Source organism: Arachis ipaensis, chromosome B09 (assembly GCF_000816755.2).
Source record: "Arachis ipaensis cultivar K30076 chromosome B09, Araip1.1, whole genome shotgun sequence".
Lineage (NCBI taxonomy): Eukaryota > Viridiplantae > Streptophyta > Magnoliopsida > Fabales > Fabaceae > Arachis > Arachis ipaensis.
The window spans coordinates 145,798,830-145,823,843 of NC_029793.2; the positions used below are offsets into that span (position 1 = coordinate 145,798,830).

Consider the following 25,014-nt stretch of genomic DNA (forward strand, 5'->3'; position numbering starts at 1 on the left):
AGTCACAGTCACAAAAATGAATATATAACCTAAGGAAAGTCGGAAACTCCATAATAACGACAACATATTCGAGAAGAAAAAAAAAAAAAGAAGGTACAATAGTAATAATCATGACCAATATATAAGAGAAAAACTATAATAACTATGAAGGGGACTAAAACTATGAAATCAGTATATCCTGAAAGTTGAAGCACATGTTGCAGCAAAAACAATGAAGAGCATAGGAACTGATAACTTGATTGAATTCCCACTCGAGAATCCGCCATCTGTAGTGGGTATCGTCCCGCTTCCAGCTCCACTAGTTCCTGCAAATTTAAAATATAAACTCAATCCAATTATATTTTTTGCATGTTGTATGATGAATCAGCATAATGTATTCATTGATGTATGTACCTGAATTTGGAGATTCTGCTGGTGAAGCAGCTGCTGTATGTGTATGTTCACAAATAAATAAATGATTCATATTAATTAGCATAATACTCATCTTACTAGTGATTTAATATACGAAAATATTTGGTAACCAAAATAAATTAGCCAAAAACAATCAAAACTTGTCTTATTATTTAACATTTATTAATTATTATAATAATTAATGAATACTAAATAAGACAAATTCTGACTGACTTTTTGTTTGTCTGGCATTAGTATTTGAATAGATTATTATATACCGAGAAAATACTCAGTTTGGTCCCTGAAGTTACACTCGAGCCTCAATTTAGTCATTGAAATTTCAATTGCCTCAATTTAGTCCCTGAACTTTTCAAATTTTAATCACGTTAATCCCTATAGCGGTTTCCGTCACAGAGTCAATTGAAAAGTTTGGGACTAAATTGAGGTAATTAAAATTTTAAGGACTAAATTGAGACTCGAGTACAAGTTTAGGTACCAAATTGAGTATTATCTCTTATATACCTTTGCACTGGCTAACGGGTGGGGTGTTGACTCTGCAAGCACCAGGCAAAGCAAGAGCCTGAGTTTGGTTGATACTGATGCCAAGGGACGATGAAGCTCCTCCGCTAAGAACCTGGCACAGGCACTGTGGTTCTGATCTCACTACATTCGAAAGCTGTGAGCAGCACCCTGAACTTGGTGTTGATGATCTCCCTTGAATGTAGTTTAGGCATGGTGACAGGTTCACCAACGCACTTGTGCAACTCGATTGCGCCGCCGCTCCTCCCAACATCATGCCGATTGCCACCACCACCAGTATCTCTACTTTCCCTTGTGCCATTGGAAATTAAACTGCTTGATAATAATACTCTTCTATTTGATTGACTGGGATGGTTTGGTATGAGGAGACTTTATGGCTTTTTATAAAGGAAGATGCAACAGAAATCAATGTGAAAAAAAAAAGCAGGTTTATGTGGGTGAACTACCTCTCAATGATGGGAAGTAATTAAAGGTACTTGGATTTAAGGGTACGGTGCTGTGAGTTCAAATGTGAGAGAGTTGGACACTTGGACTTTATGGAATAGTGTTGCATTGCATGGAATGATGGAAGGTTCCTAATCCTAACACAGGTTTGTTTGGTATGTGGATGAACTACTTTTAGGACTATGGAGGAAGGGAACTGTGTCACCATTTTGTGAGGTCTTAAATTAGACTTTTCAAATCACATTCACAACTTAATAACAACAACGTACAACTCACAGCGTGTTTCTTACACTTGTTTCATTTGGGAAATTTTGCTTATTCACCAAATCCAAACACCGTCTAGGTAGGGACGTGTAACTATTAAGATGTACTAACTAGAAATGGCCATGGCAAACAGTTTTAATTACCACTTTGGGAGGAAAGAAAAGTGTAGAGGATCATTTAACACGTCTGCATAAGTCAACACTTTTTTTTTTTGGGTACATGCATAAGTCAACACATTAGTTAATCATTTTTCTCAGGGTACCGTTTTCATAAGATGCTACACACTTTAGGCCTGTTATGAAAGTTTTAGGCCATGGCCCAACTCCAAGGACAAAGTCTGTTATAGGCCTTGTTCGTAAAATGTAATTCTTTACGGTTTATCCAAGCTTAATCCCGAAAAAAATAAAAAAGTTTTATGACGTAAATATAAAAAAAATATCCACCAGCCTATTTTAATCAAATAATAGAAATATAAATACATAATCTATAATTTTATATCAATAAATTATAACTAATATTTTTTAAAAAATATTTAAAAAAATCAATTTTATATATTGTTATCTATCAATAAATTTTAAATTTTTTATTTATGTTCTACATCAAAATTATATGTAAAAAATAAATATAAAATTTTAAATAATTAAGATCAAGCCGGCTCATTTAATTTATGAACTCAATTTCAAGCTCAAATTTGGCTCACTAGCTCACGAACTTAGCTTATCGAGCTATTAACGAGTCAAGCTCGAACTAGCTCATAAGTTGGCTTGACTCACTTCCAGCCCTACTGTACACTTTCTAAAGCATAATAGGTTTTGCTTAACAAGGTTTTCAATATAAAACTTTCGTTGATAAAACAGAATTAGACAAAACAAATTGATTATAGTTTTTGGTCATTCTCGGGCTTGGGCCAAAACTTGTTATTTTAATTTCCTCAAAAAACTATGTGGTGCTACATGGTAGCCTAGGTCTACGGGCCACTCAACTTGGTTTGGTAATGCCCATGAACTTGGGAGTAGTGAGGCGCTGACCAATTCACCATGACCAAAAGAAAAGGGGAAAAACCGAAAAGGAGCCTCGAGCATCCAACTAACAAAAGGCCAGTGTTTTAGTTTGAGTTTATTTTTTATTGTCCAATAAGCAATAGAGATTAGAGAAAGAGGATTAGAAGATTGCGTTGACTTGTGGAAGCGTGTTGGATCGGTATGGGAAAAAAATAAAATATAGGGAAGGATCAATAAAGCAAGCAAAGAAAGAAGGAAAGAGAAGAAAGCAGGAATATAATCTAGGATTGTGTTAGTCTTGGGTTATCCACTTTTGCAGCTGAACTAATACAGAACTTAATGACTTGGCTGATGATAAATGTTGCATTATAGACACAACATTCTGTGACACTTGGGTGAACATAAGCTTTCCACTGAGGTCAAAAGTCAAAACATACTAATCCCACCTGCTTCAAATTCTTTCATTTGGCTCTAATTAGTCATGGTAGTTGAGCTTCTAAACCAAATTTCATGCTTAACTTGTTGATTTCCTATGTCTATAAATTCGCTTAACATGCTCTTACCCAACCATCAAACTTGGTCTTGACTCTCTACACATAACACACAAACATGGTAGCAAGAGTTGTGGCTCTAGTACTAGGCATGTTGATGGTGACAAGTGCACCATCCTACGCCCAAATTAGCACACCATGTAACGTCTCGGCGCTAAGCACAGTGTTCACACCATGCGCGGGCTTCCTCACAAATAGCAGTGGCAATGGCACCTCGCCAACTGCCCAATGCTGCGGCGCCCTCAAGTCGATAACCAGTGGCGGTATGAACTGCTTGTTCCAATGCAAAGGTAAATTTCCTTCCTATAGTTAACTTCAGTCAAAGTTCTTAAATAATTTAACAGATTTGACTGAATTATATCTAACGACTCTTAACTATCAACTTAATATGAAAATTCCATCTACTTTTTTTTCAGTTTATCAATACCGCTAACTAAGTGATGTGCTTTTGGATTTTGCAGCCTCAGGTACACCACTTCCTGCTCCAGGTACGTGATGCCAGAATTGTTGCTAAAAAATTCTTATATGAGCCTTTCTTAATCTATCTTTTGAATAATATTTGATTTCACAGGACCAGTGGCTTTTGGACCGTCTCCTTCATCACCCTCAGGATTTACTCCAACTCCTAGTCCTCAAGGTTAGTGCCAACTGCCTAATCCTATTTAATTAAGAGCATATTTTATTTAGAGTTATCTGATGTGTATCTTTTGAGCATGCAGCTTCTTCTTCTTCTGATATCCCCCCATCACCATCGAATCCACCTTCTCTGGCACCAGAGTCTGACACAACTAGTAGCTCTCCTCTTCAAAGTCCCGCATCTCCATCAGTGGATTCTGGAACCACAAGTACACCAGCTTCATCCACGGAAAGTTCCCGCCCTGGTCTCACTCCATCATATGCCATCAAACCTTTCAATGCGCCTCCTTCTCTTCTATTCATTGCACTTGGAGTTGCTGTTCTCAAATTCTACTAGGTTTCTCTTTCTTTGCGTATTCTCAAGTTCATGTACCTATGGAATTGATGTTACTATGTATTCTTTTGCGGCGTGGCTGCTCATATCACCTTCTTTTTTCGAATCGAAGCTATTTGTATTGTAAATTTGTAATGTGTATTATTATTCTTATTGAGGTTGTTGTACGTATGTAATTGGGAATGGAGAAATAAAGTTCTTATTAATTATTTTTTATTAACTTTCTTGAGAATTTTCCTTTCTTTTTCGGTAGTGTAAGAAACAAATCCCAAACGAAACCAAGATCACACATTCACACACAAATAATAATAATAATAATAATAATAATAATAATAATAAAAATAAAACAACAGCAAATTATGTCAATGAGTTATAGCTCAAATAGCATGTTCTCCTCGTACTCAATTATGAATAAAAGTAGGTGAAGCTGAAGGAAGCGATTGACGCCACGCACACTCTCTGGCTCCGTGTTGGTCAACAATTTTGATAACAAAGTTTGGAGGTGCCACAACCAACCTGGACCTGATTTCCGTGATGCATTTATCTACTAAATCAATAGCTTCTTGCAGGGACATGCCAGCGTGGTAGTGTGTGTCCATGATTGACAATGAAAAATAGGAGGCATAACCAAAAGCTGCCTTGTCAACCTTGTGAAGTGTTGCTAAGTAGTCAATGTAGTATAGTGAAGGGCCTGTGTGGTTGTCGTAACCAGCAAGAAGAATGTTCACAGCGTAGGGGTTCTGAACAAAAACCACACCCACCAGCTAAAGTAACAAAACATTGATTTATTATAAAATGAGGGGGGTTTAATTTACCGGTTTAGTTACCTTGCGGAGAGCAGCAGCTAGCTCGGCGCGGGTGAAATTGGCGGCAGCGGAAGTGGTCAAAGGGATCCCGTTGCGGAATTGGTAGAGAGCCACGTTCTTGAGTATGTATTCAGTGAACTGAACCCTGTCACCGCCCTCACCACTGGCGGCCATGAGCTTGTGAGAATCAAGTTTCATGATCTTCTCCTCGTTCGTCTTGTGAACCAGTATGCCGTGCACCGCCGACGTGTCCGCCACCACGATGGCGAACCCCTTCCCTACCAATCCGAATACGCACTCCATCTTCTACATAGCTTCTCATTTCTCCGGTTCTCCCTGTTTTAAACAACACTCACTCTGTCTTGAGCAACAAGCACACAATACGACTAGTCAGATTGAAGCCAGGGCCCACCTTCTTTTTTTTGGCATGTAGGGCCCACCTTCTTTTCTGCAACCATTGGCCCAATGTTCGGCCCAACTAATACAATATGAACCAAAAATAAAAGTTTTAGTCAAATATGGTTAAAGTTAAACTATTCAAAAATTTTCGACACACTCAAATTGACATGCGTCACCTTCGTTACAACAAAAATCCATAAACAAACGGAAGACGCGGAGTAATGCTCCATTTTTTATGCGATTCATGAAATGCTCTCATTTGCTTTCCCTTTTTCCTTTTTTGGTTAAAACGATTAACGAAGAAAGGCCTCAGCATTATATTAGCGTTGTTTAGTTCGTGGCTGATGATGAAGCAATTATTTAGCTGTATTTATATAAATCCATGCATGGTGATGGGAGGATTGTTCTTCAAAGACAATCAAAAAGCGTGAATAAATATATAAAAAATGGGAAAGGAATACTATAACGTTGTTGCATTTTTCATGGCCATGATGGTTTTCCTGATAGTGGGCGCTAATGCGGTAGACAATTCTCTCAAGGCTCAACAAAACAGATGCAACGACTACTGTTTCCGTGCTTGTGTTTTCCCTAGTAAATTTTGCAGGTGGTGGTGCGGTGGCCGTTGCCAGAACCCTATAGGATGTAAGTTTATGCATGACTTTCTTGCAATCTCTCAATAAGATTCTCTCTCATTTTATATTCATGCTAATAAATCATATCTCTTCTTTTGGTACAGTTGATAGCTATAAACTTACCGACCTCGACGAAGGAAAGGGTAGTTACCCTGTCCCAACTGAGGAGGACTACCGTAGGTATTCTGAGACCCATAAGTCATGAGAGAAATGATTAACACTCAAATATGTTTGTATCTACTAATTAGTAGATAGGATCGATGAGATATGTCTCAACAAGTATTCCATTTGACTTGTTCATGTAAATATTCATATATATTTTGGCAGTCTATATTTTTTAAAAGAAAATTACATAATAAGAGGTCTTTGCCGTTATGATGTATTTAATTAGTTTCGTATAAATAAACAACCATAAGCGCCACACCTTTCTTGGAGAAACAACGCACAAACGTTTTTATTTATTGATAAGTTTTTGGATAGTAGAGTACAAAAGCGTGATCTTATTATCGATACATAACAAGTTGCCTCCATTCTCAGTTAAAAGCCTTCAAAATTGAAAGGAGTGGACCCTTCCCTCCTTGGTTTTCCTCCTCTTGATCCTCTTTCTCAGGAGACTCTTTCTCAGGAGACGACGGAGATTGAGATTGAGATTGAGGACGAGCACTCACAAAGTGAGATTCCTTCTGGTTTTTGATGAGCTTCTCAACTTGTTCACCCGACCCAGGGAATGCTAAATCCTTCGCTTGCTTCTCTATCTGGTCTATCACATTGTCCTTATCACCTGCAAGGAAGATTCTGTGGTTGTTTTCAGCGTTGATACCGAAGCCAAGCAGATGGAGTTCGGAGGAAGCGTTGATGGCTACTGGATGAGCTGCTGGCATGATGAACACATCGCCTTCCTTCAACCTCGCTGTGTACCTACGCACCTCTCTGTTACTTCCCTCCTCTTCTTCGTCTTCGTCCTCCTCTTCTTCCCGCCGTCCCCTCTGTTGTTGCTCTTTTCTTACAGCCACGAGTTCAAGGTTTCCAGTTCCTTTGTTGACGACGACGATAACCATGGCCTTTGAGTTGAAGTGTGGGAGCATCAAAGCTCCTTCTTTGATCTCTACACAGGTGAGCATCATGTCCAGGTCCTGAAGCTGGGGGTTCTTCTTGTCTGGCTTCACCTCAAATAACTTCCCAAAGTTGTTAGAAAGATCGGGCTCGCCTTCTCTCAAGTTGATTGGGTTGGTGATATCTCCCTCTTCTTCGGAGCCTTTCTTTGAGACGGATTTAGCGTGCTTAGTAAGTTCTTCAACGTGCTCCTTTGACACTTTGACTATCACTCCTTCATTGTTCTCACTACTCCGAGTACTCCATCGCCTCTGCCCTCTCTCCTCTTGCTCACCTCCTGCATTCTCTTCTAACAGCACCCTCCGTATCTCATTGAATTCCCATGTAAGATGATAATTGAGAATTGAATATAAGAAAAATCTAGGACCAGTAATTTGTTAAATTCTGACCAACATGTATCAAAAAAAAAAAATGAACCATTAGATAAAATTTTACACCATTAAAATCATTATTAATAACATTAATATCATCACTAATGACTATTTGATAACTACAAATTACAAAAGTTGCTGGCCTCCTAACATTCCTCTTGAATATATATGTGAGAAGAAAGAGGTACCTCAAACTGGCCGGGTGTGTTAACGGGCATGGAGATTTTAGCTACTCTGAGGTTCTGGTTGTCATGGCGGTTCAAGATGTAGGAAATGAAACCGGATGGGATTCTGAGTGCATGGCCCTCGTCAAGATTAAAGCTCTTTCTGTTATTGCCATTTGCTACGGTCACGGTGGCTTGCCCTGCAATCCAATGAATCATATGTATCAAGCAACAAAATATATGTAGTTTAGAATAGAATTAGATTTGATACCTTGCTGGATAACAAGGATGTTATCAGCATCAGCGTGCTTGGGAAGAACAAGAGTGTTAGGTTTGGCCTCGATCTGCACAATACGGTGATTCTGGAGATTCTGAAACTGCCTTGACCTTTGGTCAAACCTCTGCAGGACCCGGATCCTACCGTTTTGGTTCCCGTAGCGGGTGCTAAACCGCCTTGACGGGAAGTAGAAAGGGTTGTTCCGAGATGTTTCTTCCCTCACATGGCTACCTGGTGTTCCCCACTCTTGTTCTCCTTCTCTTCCTTCGGGCCTTATTTTCCGTGGCTGCTGATGACTTGGTCGCCTCCAATCTTCTCTTGGTTGTCTCCAGTCTTCTTCTCTTTCACGCTCCCTCGGTCCAGCTGGTCCCCATCGGCCTCCTTCCTCTCTTCGGGGTTGACGGCGGTCATCATCGTAGTCTCCGGGTTGGCGGCCACGTGTCCGCTCCCCTGGAGGGGAACGTTGGTTGGTGGTGCCAGTGTGTCCTCGAGGATCATAGACACAACGAGGATCATACTCGAGCTTGGTGCAGCGAGACTCGCATGCCTTTTGCTTCAAGTCATCCGGTTCCTGTTGACAACTCTGGAGGCACCTCTGGGCGCAGGGGTTCTCTGTTTTCTTCTGGTAAGGTGATGACTTGGCATGCGTTGCAGAAACTGAAGCCAGGACAAGGATCCCTAGCAACAGCATCAGTGGAGAAACCCTCCCTCTCATTGCTCCTGCTACTACTTATATAGATGATTGATGAATATATATGATTATTATGAGTGTGGATGGTGAAATGATGGAGGGAGGTGAGTGGTATTTATATAGTTGCGTTAGGATGATATGGATGTACACTTGGGCATTGGAGTGGCATGCAGGTTGACGAGTGTTGAAATTGAGAAATGTGAGGTGGCAACAACACTAGGTCTTGGCTTAGAGATAAACAAGAGATGGATGGATTGTGGTGCATGGTGGACACATTGACATAGAGAGTGTACGTGTTAATATGCATGGCAATTGGGGTTCAGTATTTGTTAAATTTTTTGCTTTGGATATGTATGGTGATGGACGCGGCGATATATATAATGTTCATCACTCCATTGTCTGGGAAAAGGTTCCACTGCACATACAGGATGGATTCCTTTTGTCTTTTGATAAAATATCATCACCCATTCAGCTATCCTTACGGTAGGGGTGCACAGACCCGGCCCGGCCCGAAGGCCCGGCCCGGTCCCGAACATTTTAGGGGCTAATTTGGTATGATTTCATCGGGTTTAGGGTCGGGTAAGGGTCTCAAAAATAGACCCGGTCATTATTTCGGGTCGGGTCCGGGCCATAGCTCGGGTCACCCGAAGTCGGCCCGGTGACCCGGTCATCATACACAATTAATATTTTGTGTTATTGGTGATGGATCATGACTATTCTTATGTGGAATTTAAGTATTGTAAACTTTAATATTTTGTTTTATTAGTCATTATAAGACTATAAGTTAATATTTTATGTTTAGAATGCATAAGACTTTAGACTAATGCATAATATTGTGTTATTTGTATTGATTTAAATATTTGGTATTATTAGACAATATTAGTATTGATTGTGGTTTTGCTTTAGTATGGATTGTGGTTATGCTTTAATTTTAAAGAAGGGTTGGTTTTTGTTATATTTTTCTAAGTGAATTTTACCATGTTAAATAATGGTTGGAGTCTTGAAAATTTGGATATTTTTACATGCTAGCTTACAAGAAGGTATCAACGTAATGTAATGTTAATGGCCCGGTTTTCACCCGGTTTTTACCCGGTATAATTGTGGCCCGAAAGTGTATTGGTTTCATCGGGTCTAGGGTCGGGTTCGGGTCTAATAAATAAACCCGGTGTATATTTCGGATCGGGTCTGGGTCACATCAAACCCGACTTCACCCGGCACATATGCACCCCTACCTTACGGTATTGGCTTGCCTTTTAGCGTATCTGCGTATCACAAGCGAAATCATACATGTCTTCATTGACCAAAATTTCATATCCATTTAAACATCACATACGTTTAATTTGTTCCTTCTTTCTTTTTGATATCATCTCTATTCTGTTCAATATAATCGCAAGCTCTAGCTACAGAGTTGTGGTACCGTATGAGAAGCATTAATAACACAACCTAAGGCCGACAAATGTATATTAGAGATTATACCCTCGTTATTCTACAAAAGATAATCCAACTATGGAAACAAAGTAATCACATTCTTAATTAAAACTTATGATACAATCTCCAAAATGTTCATTCCTAATTAACATATTGATAAAATAATTGGGGCATAATTTATTCTATTGGGAAAAGATTGGAATAATCAACAGTTTTAACCAACATTTATCTTTTCGTTTAAGTTTCTCTTTTTCTTCATAATTAAGCTTTTGTTTATCTACTATTTTCCTAGACATTATTGAAAGAGTCTATCAGCAAAAATAACACAAATATCCAATACAACAATAGTATGGAAGCACTCACAACACAATGTGGCAGCAACTATGAAGAACAAGATATGAAGAATTTACTGTCCAAATTTCACGTCGATCCAACGGTGAAAAAATGAGAAACTGCCGTTCAAAAATTGCTACTCTGTGTAAAAATGGAAAACCTAATTTTTCTCTTGCGAAGCCAATTTCTCTCACTGCAGACTTTCAATCAACATCTCCACCGTCCAGAATGAAGAACAAGATGAGAGAAACACGCAGTTCAAATTTCAAGCCGATCCAACGGTGAACTAATGAGAAACTACCATTTGAAGTTTACTGCTTTTGATAAAAACGAAAATTCTGTTTTCTCGCTTCTTTCTCTCTTTGGTGGCTACTCTCTTTCTCTCAAATTGACCCCAAAAATCTGATTAGGGTTGTGTCACAATAAGTGCAAAGTGACACCCTCAAAATGTTGGGCTTGGGTCTCACAAAGAAGAGAAAAAACCCAACAAATCTCCCCCTTCTCGACTAGGTGGAGGCCATCGCCATTCCGGCGATCAAACAACATGTTTCAAACTTATCTCTTGACAATGCTTTTGTCATCATATCAGCACCATTGTCATCAGTGTGAACTTTCTCAAGTTCCAACAATTTGGAATCTAACACACCCCGTATCCAGTGATACCTAACATCAATATGTTTAGATCTTGCATGAAAAGTATAATTCTTGGCAAGATGAATAGCACTTTGGCTATCACACAACAACACATAACAGTCTTGCTTGAAACCAAGTGCTGCAAGAAACTTCTTCATCCCAACAACTCTTTACATGCTTCAGTTGATGCAATAAACTTTACCTCTGTGGTAGAAAGTGGAACACACTTCTGTAGCCTTGACTGCCATGAAATAGCTTCCCCTGCAAACTTGACCAAATAATCTGAAGTAAACTTTCGAGAATCAATATCTCCTGTCATGTCTGCATCAGTAAAGCCAACTAGTAAAGGTTTCTCACCACCAAAACTCAAACTCAAGTTAGTTGTACCTTTGAGATATCTCATAATCCATTTAATAACATTCCAATGTTCTTTCCCTGGATTAGAGAGAAAATGACTCACAGTACCAACCGCATGAGCAATGTCTGGTCTAGTACACACCATAACATACATCAAGCTTCCAACAGCTAAGGCATAAGAAATTTCATCCATTGCTTGTTTCTCTTCATCAGTGGTTGGACACTGCTTGGTGCTCAACTTAAAATGAGGAGCAAAAGAACTAGCAACACATTTGGCATCATTCATGCCAAACCTTTGAAACACCTTCTTTATGTACTTCTCCTGTGACAAATAAAGCTTCTTGGAATCTCTATAACGAGTAATAGTCATGCCCAAAATCTGTTTGGCAGGACCCAAGTCCTTCGTAGCAAAGAACTTGCTCAACTGTTTCTTCAACTCATTAATCCTCAAAGCATTCTTACCCACAATCAAAATATCATCCACATAAAGTAAAAGAATGATAAAATCATCATCAGAAAATTTTTGCACAAAGACACAATGATCTAAAGTTGTCTTACGGTAATCATGCTCCCCCATAACAGATTCTGTCACAGCCCAAAATGAGCCATGACCGGCGCTTAGGAAAATAATCCTATAGCAAGCCTTATATACTCAAATATAAATTGAAAAAAAAAGTTACAAATATTTTACAAGTTTTAAAATAAATAGTTATACATTTTTAACAAAAATTAAAATAATTAAGAATGGTTGGACCCTGCCTGTGTTATATGGAGCATATATACATCTAAGAACTCGTCAACGAATAAGTACTCATTGCAGATCGTTACATCTTGAATAGAGAGTCTCACATAGACAAGTAATTGTTCCTGAAAAATGTTTTTAGAAAAAAAACGAGGTGAGTTTTGCAACTCAGTGACTAGACAATACATCTATAATCGACATGAGACCATATAAACATCATATTAAATTAATTTTAATTAGAAAATAATAATTGATAATAATAAGTGAATCAACACAATTTAAAATAATGCAAGACTTCATCAAAAATATATATGGTCTCATGTATAGTTCCAAAAGTATAAACTTCATAAAAAATAAATTATTTAATTTTAATAAATCAATTATTCTAATCAATTTAAAACCGTTCTAGACAAATATAGTGAGTATAATTCAAAGATCATAATAGATATATGTCAAAATAATTATAGATGTACAGTCAAACAATTATAAATGTAAAGCCTACTCACAACTTGGTCCCAAGGGACCGAAGATACCGAATCGGGAGTGTCAAAATTGGAGGATTGACGTAGAATGGAATGAATGAGCGCAGAATTTGGATTAGGGCAACGACAAGGTGGAGCTGCGATAGTTTAGGTTATTGTCAGGAACGGTTCAGCTCCAGCGGCACCAACAGCTCCATTAGCAACCAAGGTTCACCCGAACGGCGACCGGTGACGAAACAGCCCTCTAGTTAGAGAAAGAAGAAAATAAAAATCTAGGAGTGGGTCCCACCGGCTTATCTATTTATTTATTTTTTTTCTGGCTATTACATTCTTCCCTCCTTTAGAAATTCGGTCCCCGAATTTCAAACCAATATACTATGTAATATCGCGTGAGCAGTACAAGCTACACAGATTTACACATCTTTCATAGAATTAGACATTGATGCAACGAATAACAAAGTTAGGAATTAGAGAAAAAGCAATATGGTGACAACTTCAATCGAAATAAATACAATCACATTTTGAAACCATAAGTTTAATAATGTGTACAAATATTATACAAAACAAGACTATAGACGAAATGCTATTACAAGAGTTTAGGAAAACAATGATATGCATTAGAATGAAAGAAAAAAAATTTTTCAAGAGTAATGATTATAAGAAAGAGAGTTATGACAATCATGGAATTAAAGGGAAACAAGATGAATATACTGGTGACAAAACAAAATCATTTCAATGATGATCTTTCTCGGACTTAAAACATTGTTATGATAACTTGCTTATCAATTACTATAGAAGTTCAACTAATTACAACATAACCACACAATGCAACATATTTCTTCTAGTTAAAGGGATAAATACCTTTAAATAGCTAATCTAAGACTCAAATCATATATCCATGCTTCATGAAAATCACATGATAAAGATAAATTTGCAAATTTTGGTATAAATTTTCTACTAAGATCAAAACAGTTTTCATTCATCATGAAAATTTTCCCATCAAGAAGTACTTTGGAATTTTTATTTATTTATTTATTTATTTTTGAAAATACCTTTCTAATATCAAAACTTATTAATTAGTTAGGAAACATGGCCTAGATAAACAAATACATACAAAGATCACTTTTAATTTATTTCTAACTTGAAAGGACACAATTTTTTTTTGTATCAAAGAAGAGAAAGAAGATACAAAGCTTAAAGTCTATATTATGTATAGATCAAAATTGGAACATTAGGGTAAAGAAAATTACAATAATAATAATAATAATAATAATAATAAGAAACAGTAGCATCACAAGCAAGAAAACGAAGGGAAACACTCTTATAACCTAAATGGAATATCCACAACATTCATAAATCAAAACCATAAACAACAAGATAGAAATAATAACAGAAAAGCAAAGTAAAACAGTAAATTCAAGGTTTGATACCACATTTTAGAATACATAATCAATTAGTCATAGAAATAAAAATATTAACTGTCATATAAACTAACCTGCTCTCTTTTTCTAATTTAGAAATCTCTGACTAAGTCTCTTGGAAATTATTATTATTCTTATTATCATGGATTTAGTTATTAAGCATACTAATATAAAAAAAAATAGAAATTACTTGACTACAAATAATATATAGATAGTATAAAACATGACAAGATACTATTTATCTTTTTGTTGTCCTTTATGCCAAAATTTACATATACATTCAACTCATTTAAGTACAAAATCTTAGTTAAACCATCCAAGAAGAGGTCCTTCAATACTTCACATGCAAGAACAGTTTAAGGCCAGCACAACAATTCATAACAATTTTAACATAATTCAAACCCCTCACAGCGTTCAAGCAAAAGTCTCCAATTATGGTTAGTGTGACCAATTATGGCAAACACATATAGAGAAAGACGAAGATAAGTGAAAGAAACAACTTGTCAAACTGACGTAAGACTAGATCAAACAAAAACACAAAGTGAGAACAAAGACAAAGTTGAGTTGGAAACAAAATATGTGTAGACAAAATCTTGCTCTTGAACCCCCGAAGTTAAATCTCCAATACACTTGGTCGTTTAACTGCACAAAAACATGTTTGCGATTTAATTCCAATACCTCATCCAAAGAGAAAACACCATCAAAAAGTTAAAACTAAAATCAAATCCTCTTATCCTTGATAATCCCCCACAACCGATGCACCATGTGATTTCGGTCAGAGATAGCTGGAAGCATAAACAACTATACCATTCATGTGATCAATTCCAATAACTTCTATGTGCTCGGTCAAAAATAAAAAGCGATAAAAAGCAAAATTGAGTATATATGATACAGTCAGCATATATGGTAAACGACGACCAATAAGTGCTCATTAAACGCTTACTCTCCTATCTTGAAAGTGTGTCAACCACTAGGATGGGGGAACAATAGGTTGGGCCTATCACAATTCTCAAAGCTAACGGTCAAAATCATTAAGAACAAAACACAAACTGCTGTACCAAGTTAGAAGTCACCATATGAGTATGGTAATCAAAAGTATCGATTGGAAGACAACACTACAAAGGAACAGGAATTGACATGTTCATATTAAATATATGGAAAGAAAATAGAAGAGACGAAAGAAAAGATCTAGGGCATTCAAACTCCAGGTAAAAGTCACCAATTCCACATCTATGTAGCTAACTCGATTACATGGACAATGTTACTCAACCATCTCAACAAACATAGCGCTGCAAGAAAACAGGTTTAAATTGAACTTTGCACCAACCATCAATGCTAGAAAATAAATATGGCAGAAAAATTCAATAGAGAAGACAAGTTTAATCTAGATCATGAGCCTGTATTATTTTTGAAGAGCTTTTCTTTTTTTTTTTTTTCAAATCATATCTTCTGATCCAAAATTTTAAATCGTTGCAATCAATGAAAAGCATTGCAAGTCATAAAAAAAAGTGAAACGACTATATAATCAAGTTATTTTTATAATATTTAAAGGGGTAGAAAGAAAAAGGATAATATAACAAGGACATATCAATCTCGGAATCTTAAAAATAGTCTTGGTGCAATCCCAAACCTTTCAATTGGTTCCTAAGAAAAAGAGAAACAAAAACCGATTTCCAAGCACGAGAGAATAACAAAGGAAACAACACAAAGTAGCAAATTTAAAAAAATCAAAAAATCAAAAAATCAAAAATTAAACAAATGAACCAGACAAGTGCAAAAGCATATCACTAGGATGCACCCAAGACATGACAAGACTACACGGCAAACCAATGACATTTAATTCAACTGCTGCTAGCACAGTAGGTTAGAATGACCAAAAAGGAAAGAAGAGTAGGAAAAACTGTTTTAGGAAACTAAATTCAATCCACATTCCACTGTATACATCATGCTCATCAACCAGGCTACAATGCTGCATAGAATATAACTACATTTTGATTTACATGCACGATTTATAATTTATAATTGAATCTAAAAACAAGTAAAAGTAGAGAATTTGTTCTGTTTTAAAGAATTAGATATCTAGTCGTCCATGTCCAAAATAACAGAAAATTATTTTCAATATCTCCGATCTACAAATCTCAACCTCCCAAAAGCATTGCGAACCAAGCAAAACTTAAGCTAAATCCCTCTACATAATAATGATAAGAATAGTTGAAGAATAGAAGTTTCAGGGGAGAAGCAAGGGTAAGGAGTTCTCGGTTTCTTTGGATCTAGGCAACAACAGAATTCATCATCCAATCACCGACAAAAAGCAAGCGTTCAATGGAAAAAAATGCCATGTTCAATAATACAGTACTGTAATAGAAAAAGATCATCAAATTAAAAGAACTCAACCAAACTTTCAGTTCGAAAAAGATCTTCAATTCAGCTAATAGATCATCCAAAAATTTCGCCACACCAAAGCAAAGAAAATCACAATTTCAATCCAAAAAGAAACAAGAATAACACTCCGTTCAAATGTTCATTGTGTATTTCTTCTCATTGAGCAACCAAATAGCAATTCAGTTATTGTTTTGAAAGAAAGAATCACGAGTGGTTCAAAATTATGTAAGCTTCAAAGATCATCCACAAAAGAAGAACAAACTCCTCGTTTATCGAAATCCAAAAGAAAGCATCTCAATTCAACGACTAAACAAATTCACAATCCACAAATCCGAATACAGTTTTACAAAAGGAATCAAATAATAATTCACAGCAAGAACATATCAAATATTCTAGATCATGAATGAAATCTTGAAATCGAGAATCATAGGGAAGATTAAAGCAAATATTCACAAAAGTGAGGAAGAGTAGAACTAACTAAAAGATAAAAGAGTCGCAAACGGGAACCAAAACTAAAATCATTGAAAAAGCAAGTTCAAGAAAAGTTGCCAAAGGATAACTCAAGGCTGGATACAAAGAAGAGGAAAAGAGTGGCAAGAAGCGGCAGAAGTCGCAGGATAACAACAACCAGAAGACAACAACGACATAAAGGACAAAGATGACATTCCTATAGGCCTTTGATAGTGCCACAATTTGTACAAATAGGCGCGCTTCTATTTATACAATTGTGATTCTACCATAGGACACTTGCTCCATATTACACAGATTAAACCTAAGCTCTGATACCAATTTGTCACAGCCCAAAATGAGCCATGACCGGCGCTCAGGAAAATAATCCTATAGCAAGCCTTATATACTCAAATATAAATTGAAAAAAAAAGTTACAAATATTTTACAAGTTCTAAAATAAATAGTTATACATTTTTAACAAAAATTAAAATAATTAAGAATGGTTGGACCCTGCCTGTGTTATATGGAGCATATATACATCTAAGAACTCGTCAACGAATAAGTACTCATTGCAGATCGTTACATCTTGAATAGAGAGTCTCACATAGACAAGTAATTGTTCCTGAAAAATGTTTTTAGAAAAAAAACGGGGTGAGTTTTGCAACTCAGTGACTAGACAATACATCTATAATCGACATGAGACCATATAAACATCATATTAAATTAATTTTAATTAGAAAATAATAATTGATAATAATAAGTGAATCAACAAGGGAGTTCTCATACAGAAATCAAATCAAAAGTCCACACTTGGGCAGCTTCACCTCAATGGGTAGCCCTTTCCTCTCGTGTGTCCTAACAGAATAACAGATCTAACGTGTGGCCTACACGTTAGGCTAGCAACACCCCTGCTAGCTGGGGTTTGAGTTAGATGCATCTAAGTTAACGTCATAACTGCCGTTAACTACGGTTTTCTAATACGAACCTCCCAAACCAATTCAAAACATATAATTTCAAGGAGAGTGTGAGGCGAGTGAGATTGTGTGCGGCGGTGGGAGGTGAGTGAGAGAGTGTGGCTAGGGTTAGAGAAAGAAGAAAATAAAAATCTAGGAGTGGGTCCCACCGACTTATCTATTTATTTATTTTTTTTCTGGCTATTACAGATTCAAACTTCTTGTACCACTGTCTTGGAGCTTGCTTCAACCCATAAAGACTCTTCTTAAGTTTGCACACAAAATCTTCCTTTCCTTTAACAACAAAGCCCTTCGATTGCTCCATGTAGATCTCCTTGTCTAAATCACCATGAAGAAAAGCTGTCTTCACATCCATTTGCTCAATCTCCATATCAAGAGATGCTGCTAATCCAAGCACAGCACGAATGGATGACATCCTCAAAACAAGAGAAAAGATCTCCTCATAATCAACACCTTTTTTCTGGCTAAAACCTCTAACAACCAATCTAGCCTTATAATGAGACTTAGAATTGTGTTCTTCATTCTTGATTCTGAATACCCGTTTATTCTTCAAAACTCGCATACCCTTCGATAGCTTCACCAACTCATAGGTATCATTCTCAAGCAAGGACTTCATTTCTTCTTGTATAGCTTTAAGCCATTGAGCTTTGCTTTCATCTTCAACAGCCTCTCCAAAACATTTAGGTTCTCCCTCATCAGTCAACAAAATAAACTCATATGGAGAATACCTTGACGAAGGCTTCCTCTTTCTTGTAGACCTTCTGAGTGCATTTACAGGAATTTCCAAAGCTGGTTCTTCATCTTGATCATCATCACCAACTTCATCAAGTATCGGATCAAGTATTCCATCTTCACCTGCACTTGTATCATGCTCATTATTTTGAGCTTCAACTCTACCGTCTTCTACCATAGGCATAGAGTATAGTAATATCCAAGTCAGAAAAATCATCACTAGGCTGAACCATTGGCTTCTCCGCATTATCAACATCCTTCAGTGTTTGGTCTTTAACAAAGACAACATCTCTACTCCGAATCACCTTCTTGCTAACAGGATCATAAACCTATAACCAAACTCATCCATGTCATAGCCAATAAAAATACACTGTCTAGTCTTTACATCAAGCTTAGATCTCTCATCTTTGGGAATATGAACAAAAGCTTTACATCCAAAGACTCTTAAATGATCATAAGAAACATCTTTACCTGACCACACCTTCTCTGGCACTTCAAATTGCAAGGGAACACATGGTGTCCGGTTCAAGACATGAACAACAGTGATCAAAGCTTCACTTCAAAAGGATTTTGCCAATCCAGATTGTGACAATAAGCACCTAACTCTTTCAACCAATGTTCTGTTCATCCTTTTAGTCAAGCCATTCAACTGAGGAGTCTTCGGAGGAGTCTTCTGATGTCTTATACCATGCTCTTTATAATAAGTTTCAAATGGACCTGAGTACTCACCACCATTATCAGTACAAATGCACTTCAACTTCTTCCCAGTTTCTCTTTCAACAGAAGCTTGAAATTGCTTGAACACATTCAAAACTTGATCTTTGGTCTTCAAAGTGTAAACCCATAATTTCCTAGAATGATCATCAATAAAGGTTACAAAATAAATAGACCCTCCAAGTGTTCTTGTCTTCATCGGCCCACATACATCAAAATGCACCAAGTCAAGTATCTCCGACTTTTTTGAAGGTGGATGACTCTTAAAAGAAACCCTGTTTTATTTTTCAGCAAAGCAATGGTTGCACTTTTGCAAAGCAACCTTGCAACCAGATAAAAGATTCCTCTTTGATAACATATTCATGCATTTCTCACTCATATGACATAATCTCTTATGCCATAAATCAGTTTCATCAACAAACTCAGCAGCATTAACAACATATTTCACAATCTTTGCTTGAGTTAAATAAAGAGTAGAGTGCCGTGTACCTCTAGCAACAACCATGGAACCCTTGGTGAGCTTCCAACTATCCCGAGAGAATGAGCTATCCAAGTCTTCATCACACAACTTACCAACAGAAAGTAAGTTCAACCGAATATCTGGAACATGTTTCACACGCTTCAAAGTCAACTTGGTACCGTTGGAGGTTTCTAAGTAAACTTGTCTAACACCGGCACATTTTGCAACACCTTGATGAGCCATTTTCACATCACCAAAATCCCCAGGAGTATAAGATGTAAACAAATCCCTCCTAGATGTAACATGAATCGAAGCACCACTATCAATCACCCAACTAGTGCTATTATCAACAAGGTTAACAGATTCAAACTCCTCAACAACAAGAAAATTATCATGAGTTACATTAACCTTGTCTTTCTTGTTATCATCATCTTTATTTGTGCTCTTTTATTTACTTGTCTTGGCTTTCTCCTTCTTTAGCTGCCAACAAAATTTCTTCACATGTCCCTTTTGACCACAAGGATGACACTCAAATTTCTTATACTTTTCTCGAGACTTGCTTCTGCTTTAACAAGCAAATATAGCAAGTAAAGTAATAACAAGAACACACTGAGATTTTAACGTGGAAAACCCCTCAATGTGAGAGGTAAAAATCACGGGTCGTCCAGACCAATGAAATAGCTCCACTATAATCAAATGAGGTACAAGAGAGTCTCAAACAAAGCACAAAAACATGCATATAACCAGCCAAAACATCAAATCACCAAAACTTACAAATGAGAAGCAAGAAGATGAAATATACCCAAAAAAACAAAGCTGCTGTCGAAGCCAATTTCTTCCTCTGAAGACCTCCAATTAAAATCTCCACCATTCAGAATGAAGAAAAGATGTGAAGAATCTACAGTCCAAATTTCACGTTGATCCAACGGTGAAAAAATGAGAAACTGTCGTTCAAATATTGATGCTCTGTGTAAAAACGGAAAACCTAATTTCTCTTTTGCGAAGCCAATTTCTCTCATTGCAAACTTCCAAATTTCCAATCAACATCTTCACCGTTCAGAATGAAGAACAAGATGAGAAAAATACACAGTTCAAATTTTAAGCCGATCCAATGTGAACTAATGAAAAATTCCCATTTGAAGTTTACTGCTTTGGATAAAAACAAAAATTCTGTTTTCTCTCTTCTTTTTCTCTTTGGTGGCTACTCTCTTTCTCTCAAATTGACCTCAAAAATCTTATTAGAATTGTGTCACGATGGATGCAAAGAGACACCCTCAAAATATTGAGCTTGAGTCTCATAAAGGAGAGAAAAATTCAACAATTATTGGTTAAAAAATCAAAGTTAGTTCCATAGGAAAATTCGGTTATTAGCATATTTGCCCAATATATAATTATTATCCCCAACAGAAATGTTTTATAAAATTATTCATCAAATCATCATGAAAGTGTTTCATTATTTCGAGCAATATTACACATCGATTTCTTTTTCTAATTAAGACACAGAATATGAGTTCTTTGTGTGTACTTTTTCTTTGCCTTTTTCTTTAGATAGTTCATTACAAATCAGACCTATGAAAAGGAGAAAGATACACTAAACAATACTTACCAATGTAATTAATTATTGCTTTTGACATTATCATCAAAGATACTAAACCATCAATGATTATTATTAAATAAGAACATTAAACTATCTCATATCACATAAACTTAGCACATCTAACAACAATTATATAAGAAAAGAAACAGACATATACTTAGAAGAACTCAACACTTTCAAATTGCTCCATTCATATGCTTTAATAATCAACTTGGGTTGGTCGAGTGGTCATCTCACTGGTCTGTTTAAGCAAGTGTTGGAGGTTCGAATCCCGTCTTGTACATGCAGCAACTCATTGGCCAGCAGCAGACCCTTAAATAGAGTTTCAATCCGCGATAGATTAGTCTTTAGACTGTTGGGTTGAAGGATACCGTGAACAACAAAAAAAATGCGATATTTTGAACTAAATTTTTAAAATAAAAAGTTTTGTTCCTTAAAAATAATTCTATATGGTGTGTTCCTCTTATCCCCTAGCCAGTCCTTTCTCTTTGCCTGCATTTCAATTTGTGAGAGCACAATCTTAATTCTAAACTTGTATATATACATAATAATAAAAAAATGTTTGGTAACTAAAATTAGTCAAAAACAATCAAAATTTGTTTTATTCAATATTAATTAATTATTGTAATAATTAGTAAATATTAAATAAAATAAATTTTAGGCTCTTTTTTTATTTCTCTAATATTATCGCAGAATAATAATCTTTAGATGTCATAATGATCATAAATTATAATATAACTACTAGCTAGCCATAATGTCCATACTCCTAATAATTAATAGATGCAATGAATTTCCTTTGCAAAATGTGATTGATTTTTTATGTAAATATATCAATTCACATACTATCTTGCTTCTTAGTTTTCACTGTACCCAGAATAGTTAGACATTCATGGAGTAATCCAGTAATCCACAAAGTAATAATAATGGAAATGGCTTCTATTTTCACCTTTATATTCCAAATAATGAAATAGAATTGGCTTTTGGGTTCTAAGCATCACCATCTATTAAATTTTTTTTGGAAAGCTATCTAATTTCAAGCAGAGGTGGGGTCTATATTTACATCACTCGACCAGTTCAATAGTAGTACATGATCATTGATCAACCAAAATCTCTTCCTCCAAATTCCGTTTTCATAAATACTAAATGTTTTCTGATTACTATAAAGAAGATATTTTTAATAATTACTCTCAATAATATATATTAGCAGGAAAAAAATTATCAGAGTAGATCCGATGTATCGAAGCATGCATCTTGGACAAACCTAATTTTCGCTCTCTTAGCTGAAAATAGAGATAAATGTAAGGAGGAAAGTGTCTCATAAGTCATGTGAATAATTAAGATATAATTAAAGATCTCTTGAATTTCCTTTCAAATGTCTTGCCTCCACCAGGTGCTGTTTTATGGTTAAACTCTAGAAGACGAGATTATTAATTCTTAACTATAGCATGCATGGTTTAATTAGAAGGTAATCTTTTAAGAGTTTCGTTAGCTAGATAACAGGAGATGTGAATAACGTGAACATTAGGTTTACTAAATATCCAATTATATTTTTATTATTCATCTTTTATTTTACTTAATTTCACCTCCTTCTAACCTAAATCTTATTTCACCATAGCTATCCTACCGCCCCTTATCCTAGCACGCAGCTATTGTCACCGGCAACAAAGTTCTCCGGCACCGTCCTCGTCCGTCAACCCCGCGAGGAGAATTGTTGTTCCGTCATCACTCCGACGCCGCATCACTGCTCCCTTGCATTGTTCTGAAAACCAAACTGAATCGGTCAGTTCAATCAGATTAATCGAAAATCGGTCATCAGAACGGTTCGATTAGCTTCGAAAATCTTCTGTTAAAAAACCGATCGAACCGACAATTAATTGGTAAACCGACAAGACAGACCGTCTCTCTCTAAAAAAATCAAAGTTGAAAGAACAGAAAGAAACCCTAGCAGACTAGCCGCCGCACCCACCGCAACCACCGCAGCCCCACAGCCCCGCTGATCCCACAGACACTGGATCTCCTCTTCTCTGCTCGAGCGTGCTTTCTCTCTGTTCGTCGGTGTTGTGCCGTGGAAGCTCCGTCGCCGTCGCAGGAGCTGTGTCGCTGTTGTAGGAAGCTTCGTCACTGTTCTAGGAAGCTGTGACGCTGTTGTAGGAAGCTCCCTCGCTGTCGCGTGGAAGCTCTGTGGCCATCTCCGTCTCCTCTGTTCAAGCGCTCTATCTCTCTCTGTGTTCGCCGGTGTGGCCATCTCCTTTGTCATCGCCGTCACTCCCCTTCCTTCTCGCCGCCGAGAAGCAGTAAGCACTACTGACTCTTTAAGTGTTGATGTAGGTCCCAATCTTCATATTTGCAAATCACTTCACTCGAAAGCAAACTGATTTAAGACAAATATAATTACATTTGGCATCAAAATTTTCATTATTTCTAAAATTGTGAATGAGTACATAGTCTCTTATTTTATGAAACTGGAATAATCCTCTTGATTGTTGATTTATGATTCTAGAATGATTTTCTAAAATGATGATGATGTTGTTACTGATATGTTGTTGTTGATTTTCCGATGATTACTGATTAGTGATGATTAGTGGCTTTGTTTAATTCTGAGTTGCTGAGTTAATAATATTGATTTTGTTGGTGTTTGCTTATTCTAAAATGCTGATTTTCTAAAATGAGGATGATGTTGTTGCTGATTTTCTGATGATCACTAATTAGTGATAATTAGTTCCTGTGGGTAGTTAAATTTTGTTAATATTTTTTTGGTGTAGAACATCAGGTGAAATTTTGAATTTTATTAGGTTAAAAATGATCAAATTTAAATATTTGAAACTAGATATTAAATTTTTAATTAATATTTAATTCAATCGGTTGAATTCCGGTCGAACTAATAAACCAGTAAATCAATTACTTTACCGGTTCATTGATCGGTTCAGTTCTCGCAACCTTGCTCCCTTGTCAACGATACGCTGTGATTCATCCTTAACCATCGCGCGTCGCTGCTCTTCTCGCTAACCCACCGAGGAGAATCGCAGTTCTCCCGTTGCTCAGACATTGCACCACTAGCACTATGTCACTGCTGCAGAGTTGTGTCTTCTTCCCATCTTTCGCGCAGTGCTGCTCTATCCATTTCGAAGCCCACGAAGCGACGTCGTACCGTCGCCGAGCCAAAGGCTTTATTCTACTGCTGCTCCAACACTGCACTTTTGTCCTTGCTTCTATGCCGTTGCATTGTGTCTTTGCCACTTTTATCACGTGCCGTTTTGTTTCGTTCACTCAAATGGTATGACCCAAATAAACATCTACATCTTAGTGAAAAAAACTATTCACATATATATAGTAAAATAAACATCTTGTGGAGCGCGTACATGTAAAATCAAGTAAAATACAATGGTATACTCAAATAAACATCCATTTTAGAATAAAAAGAACTATCTTTAAAATGAACTCCTAACTTAATTGATAAGAAACACGTAACGAGACATCAATGGTGGGGGCACCGAAATCGCGATACAACAGCGACGGCAGTGACATGGAATTGTGAGAGAATAATTGCGACAAAAATAAAAAAAAATTCAAATTTTGATATTTAAAATTAAAATTAACTTTTCTTTTTTAACCTATTATTTAGATTGTTTAAAAAAAGTCTTATTCTTTTATTCTTTCTCATCTTTTAATTCATTTCTAAATTATAATTTAAAAATA

At 36.5% G+C, this 25,014-nt stretch overlaps 5 protein-coding genes across 6 annotated transcripts; 2 read left to right on the forward strand and 3 right to left on the reverse strand.

Moving 5' to 3' along the window:
- LOC107616582 (non-specific lipid transfer protein GPI-anchored 2) lies at positions 40–1,585 on the reverse strand. Of its 2 annotated transcripts, none has more exons than XM_016318536.2 (3): positions 913–1,585; positions 394–426; positions 40–305 (listed from the first exon to the last, which is right to left on the reverse strand). In XM_016318536.2, the coding sequence occupies exons 1-3, from the start codon at positions 1,229–1,231 to the stop codon at positions 169–171; spliced, it is 489 nt and encodes a 162-aa protein (XP_016174022.1). In that variant the 5' UTR covers positions 1,232–1,585; the 3' UTR covers positions 40–168. The 2 variants fall into 2 exon arrangements, with proteins under 2 accessions (XP_016174022.1, XP_016174023.1); XM_016318537.2 differs by having other exon boundaries at positions 394–423; positions 913–1,577.
- Positions 2,895–4,493, forward strand: LOC107616109 (vegetative cell wall protein gp1). Its single transcript, XM_016318108.2, has 4 exons — positions 2,895–3,480; positions 3,652–3,678; positions 3,762–3,827; positions 3,910–4,493. Exons 1-4 carry the CDS (start codon positions 3,249–3,251, stop codon positions 4,161–4,163), a joined length of 579 nt encoding a protein of 192 aa, XP_016173594.1. The 5' UTR covers positions 2,895–3,248; the 3' UTR covers positions 4,164–4,493.
- On the reverse strand, positions 4,429–5,297 carry LOC107619575 (proteasome subunit beta type-2-B-like). Its single transcript, XM_016321869.2, has 2 exons — positions 4,988–5,297; positions 4,429–4,900 (listed from the first exon to the last, which is right to left on the reverse strand). The coding sequence occupies exons 1-2, from the start codon at positions 5,267–5,269 to the stop codon at positions 4,562–4,564; spliced, it is 621 nt and encodes a 206-aa protein (XP_016177355.1). The 5' UTR covers positions 5,270–5,297; the 3' UTR covers positions 4,429–4,561.
- LOC107616108 lies at positions 5,372–6,382 on the forward strand. The gene is made up of 2 exons (XM_016318107.2): positions 5,372–6,007; positions 6,102–6,382. The coding sequence occupies exons 1-2, from the start codon at positions 5,812–5,814 to the stop codon at positions 6,200–6,202; spliced, it is 297 nt and encodes a 98-aa protein (XP_016173593.1). The 5' UTR covers positions 5,372–5,811; the 3' UTR covers positions 6,203–6,382.
- LOC107617541 (allergen Ara h 1, clone P41B) lies at positions 6,423–8,714 on the reverse strand. The gene is made up of 3 exons (XM_016319314.2): positions 7,917–8,714; positions 7,638–7,845; positions 6,423–7,467 (listed from the first exon to the last, which is right to left on the reverse strand). Exons 1-3 carry the CDS (start codon positions 8,635–8,637, stop codon positions 6,531–6,533), a joined length of 1,866 nt encoding a protein of 621 aa, XP_016174800.1. The 5' UTR covers positions 8,638–8,714; the 3' UTR covers positions 6,423–6,530.

What these genes read in the sequence shown, in the direction of transcription:
- LOC107616582 (XM_016318536.2), bottom strand. Translation starts at nt 1,231, where the DNA reads ATGGCACAAGGGAAAGTAGAGATACTGGTGGTGGTGGCAATCGGCATG. An exon ending in ACCCGTTAGCCAGTGCAAAG is followed by an intron (nt 427 to 912) that starts GTATATAAGAGA and finishes ATACACATACAG; the next exon opens with CAGCTGCTTCACCAGCAGAA. An exon ending in AGCAGAATCTCCAAATTCAG is followed by an intron (nt 306 to 393) that starts GTACATACATCA and finishes TTAAATTTGCAG; the next exon opens with GAACTAGTGGAGCTGGAAGC.
- LOC107616109 (XM_016318108.2), top strand. Translation starts at nt 3,249, where the DNA reads ATGGTAGCAAGAGTTGTGGCTCTAGTACTAGGCATGTTGATGGTGACA. An exon ending in CTGCTTGTTCCAATGCAAAG is followed by an intron (nt 3,481 to 3,651) that starts GTAAATTTCCTT and finishes TGGATTTTGCAG; the next exon opens with CCTCAGGTACACCACTTCCT. An exon ending in TACACCACTTCCTGCTCCAG is followed by an intron (nt 3,679 to 3,761) that starts GTACGTGATGCC and finishes TTGATTTCACAG; the next exon opens with GACCAGTGGCTTTTGGACCG.
- LOC107619575 (XM_016321869.2), bottom strand. Translation starts at nt 5,269, where the DNA reads ATGGAGTGCGTATTCGGATTGGTAGGGAAGGGGTTCGCCATCGTGGTG. An exon ending in TAGCTGCTGCTCTCCGCAAG is followed by an intron (nt 4,901 to 4,987) that starts GTAACTAAACCG and finishes GTTTTTGTTCAG; the next exon opens with AACCCCTACGCTGTGAACAT.
- LOC107616108 (XM_016318107.2), top strand. Translation starts at nt 5,812, where the DNA reads ATGGGAAAGGAATACTATAACGTTGTTGCATTTTTCATGGCCATGATG. An exon ending in TTGCCAGAACCCTATAGGAT is followed by an intron (nt 6,008 to 6,101) that starts GTAAGTTTATGC and finishes CTTTTGGTACAG; the next exon opens with TTGATAGCTATAAACTTACC.
- LOC107617541 (XM_016319314.2), bottom strand. Translation starts at nt 8,637, where the DNA reads ATGAGAGGGAGGGTTTCTCCACTGATGCTGTTGCTAGGGATCCTTGTC. An exon ending in CATCCTTGTTATCCAGCAAG is followed by an intron (nt 7,846 to 7,916) that starts GTATCAAATCTA and finishes ATTGGATTGCAG; the next exon opens with GGCAAGCCACCGTGACCGTA. An exon ending in TCTCACATATATATTCAAGA is followed by an intron (nt 7,468 to 7,637) that starts GGAATGTTAGGA and finishes TGGTCCTAGATT; the next exon opens with TTTCTTATATTCAATTCTCA.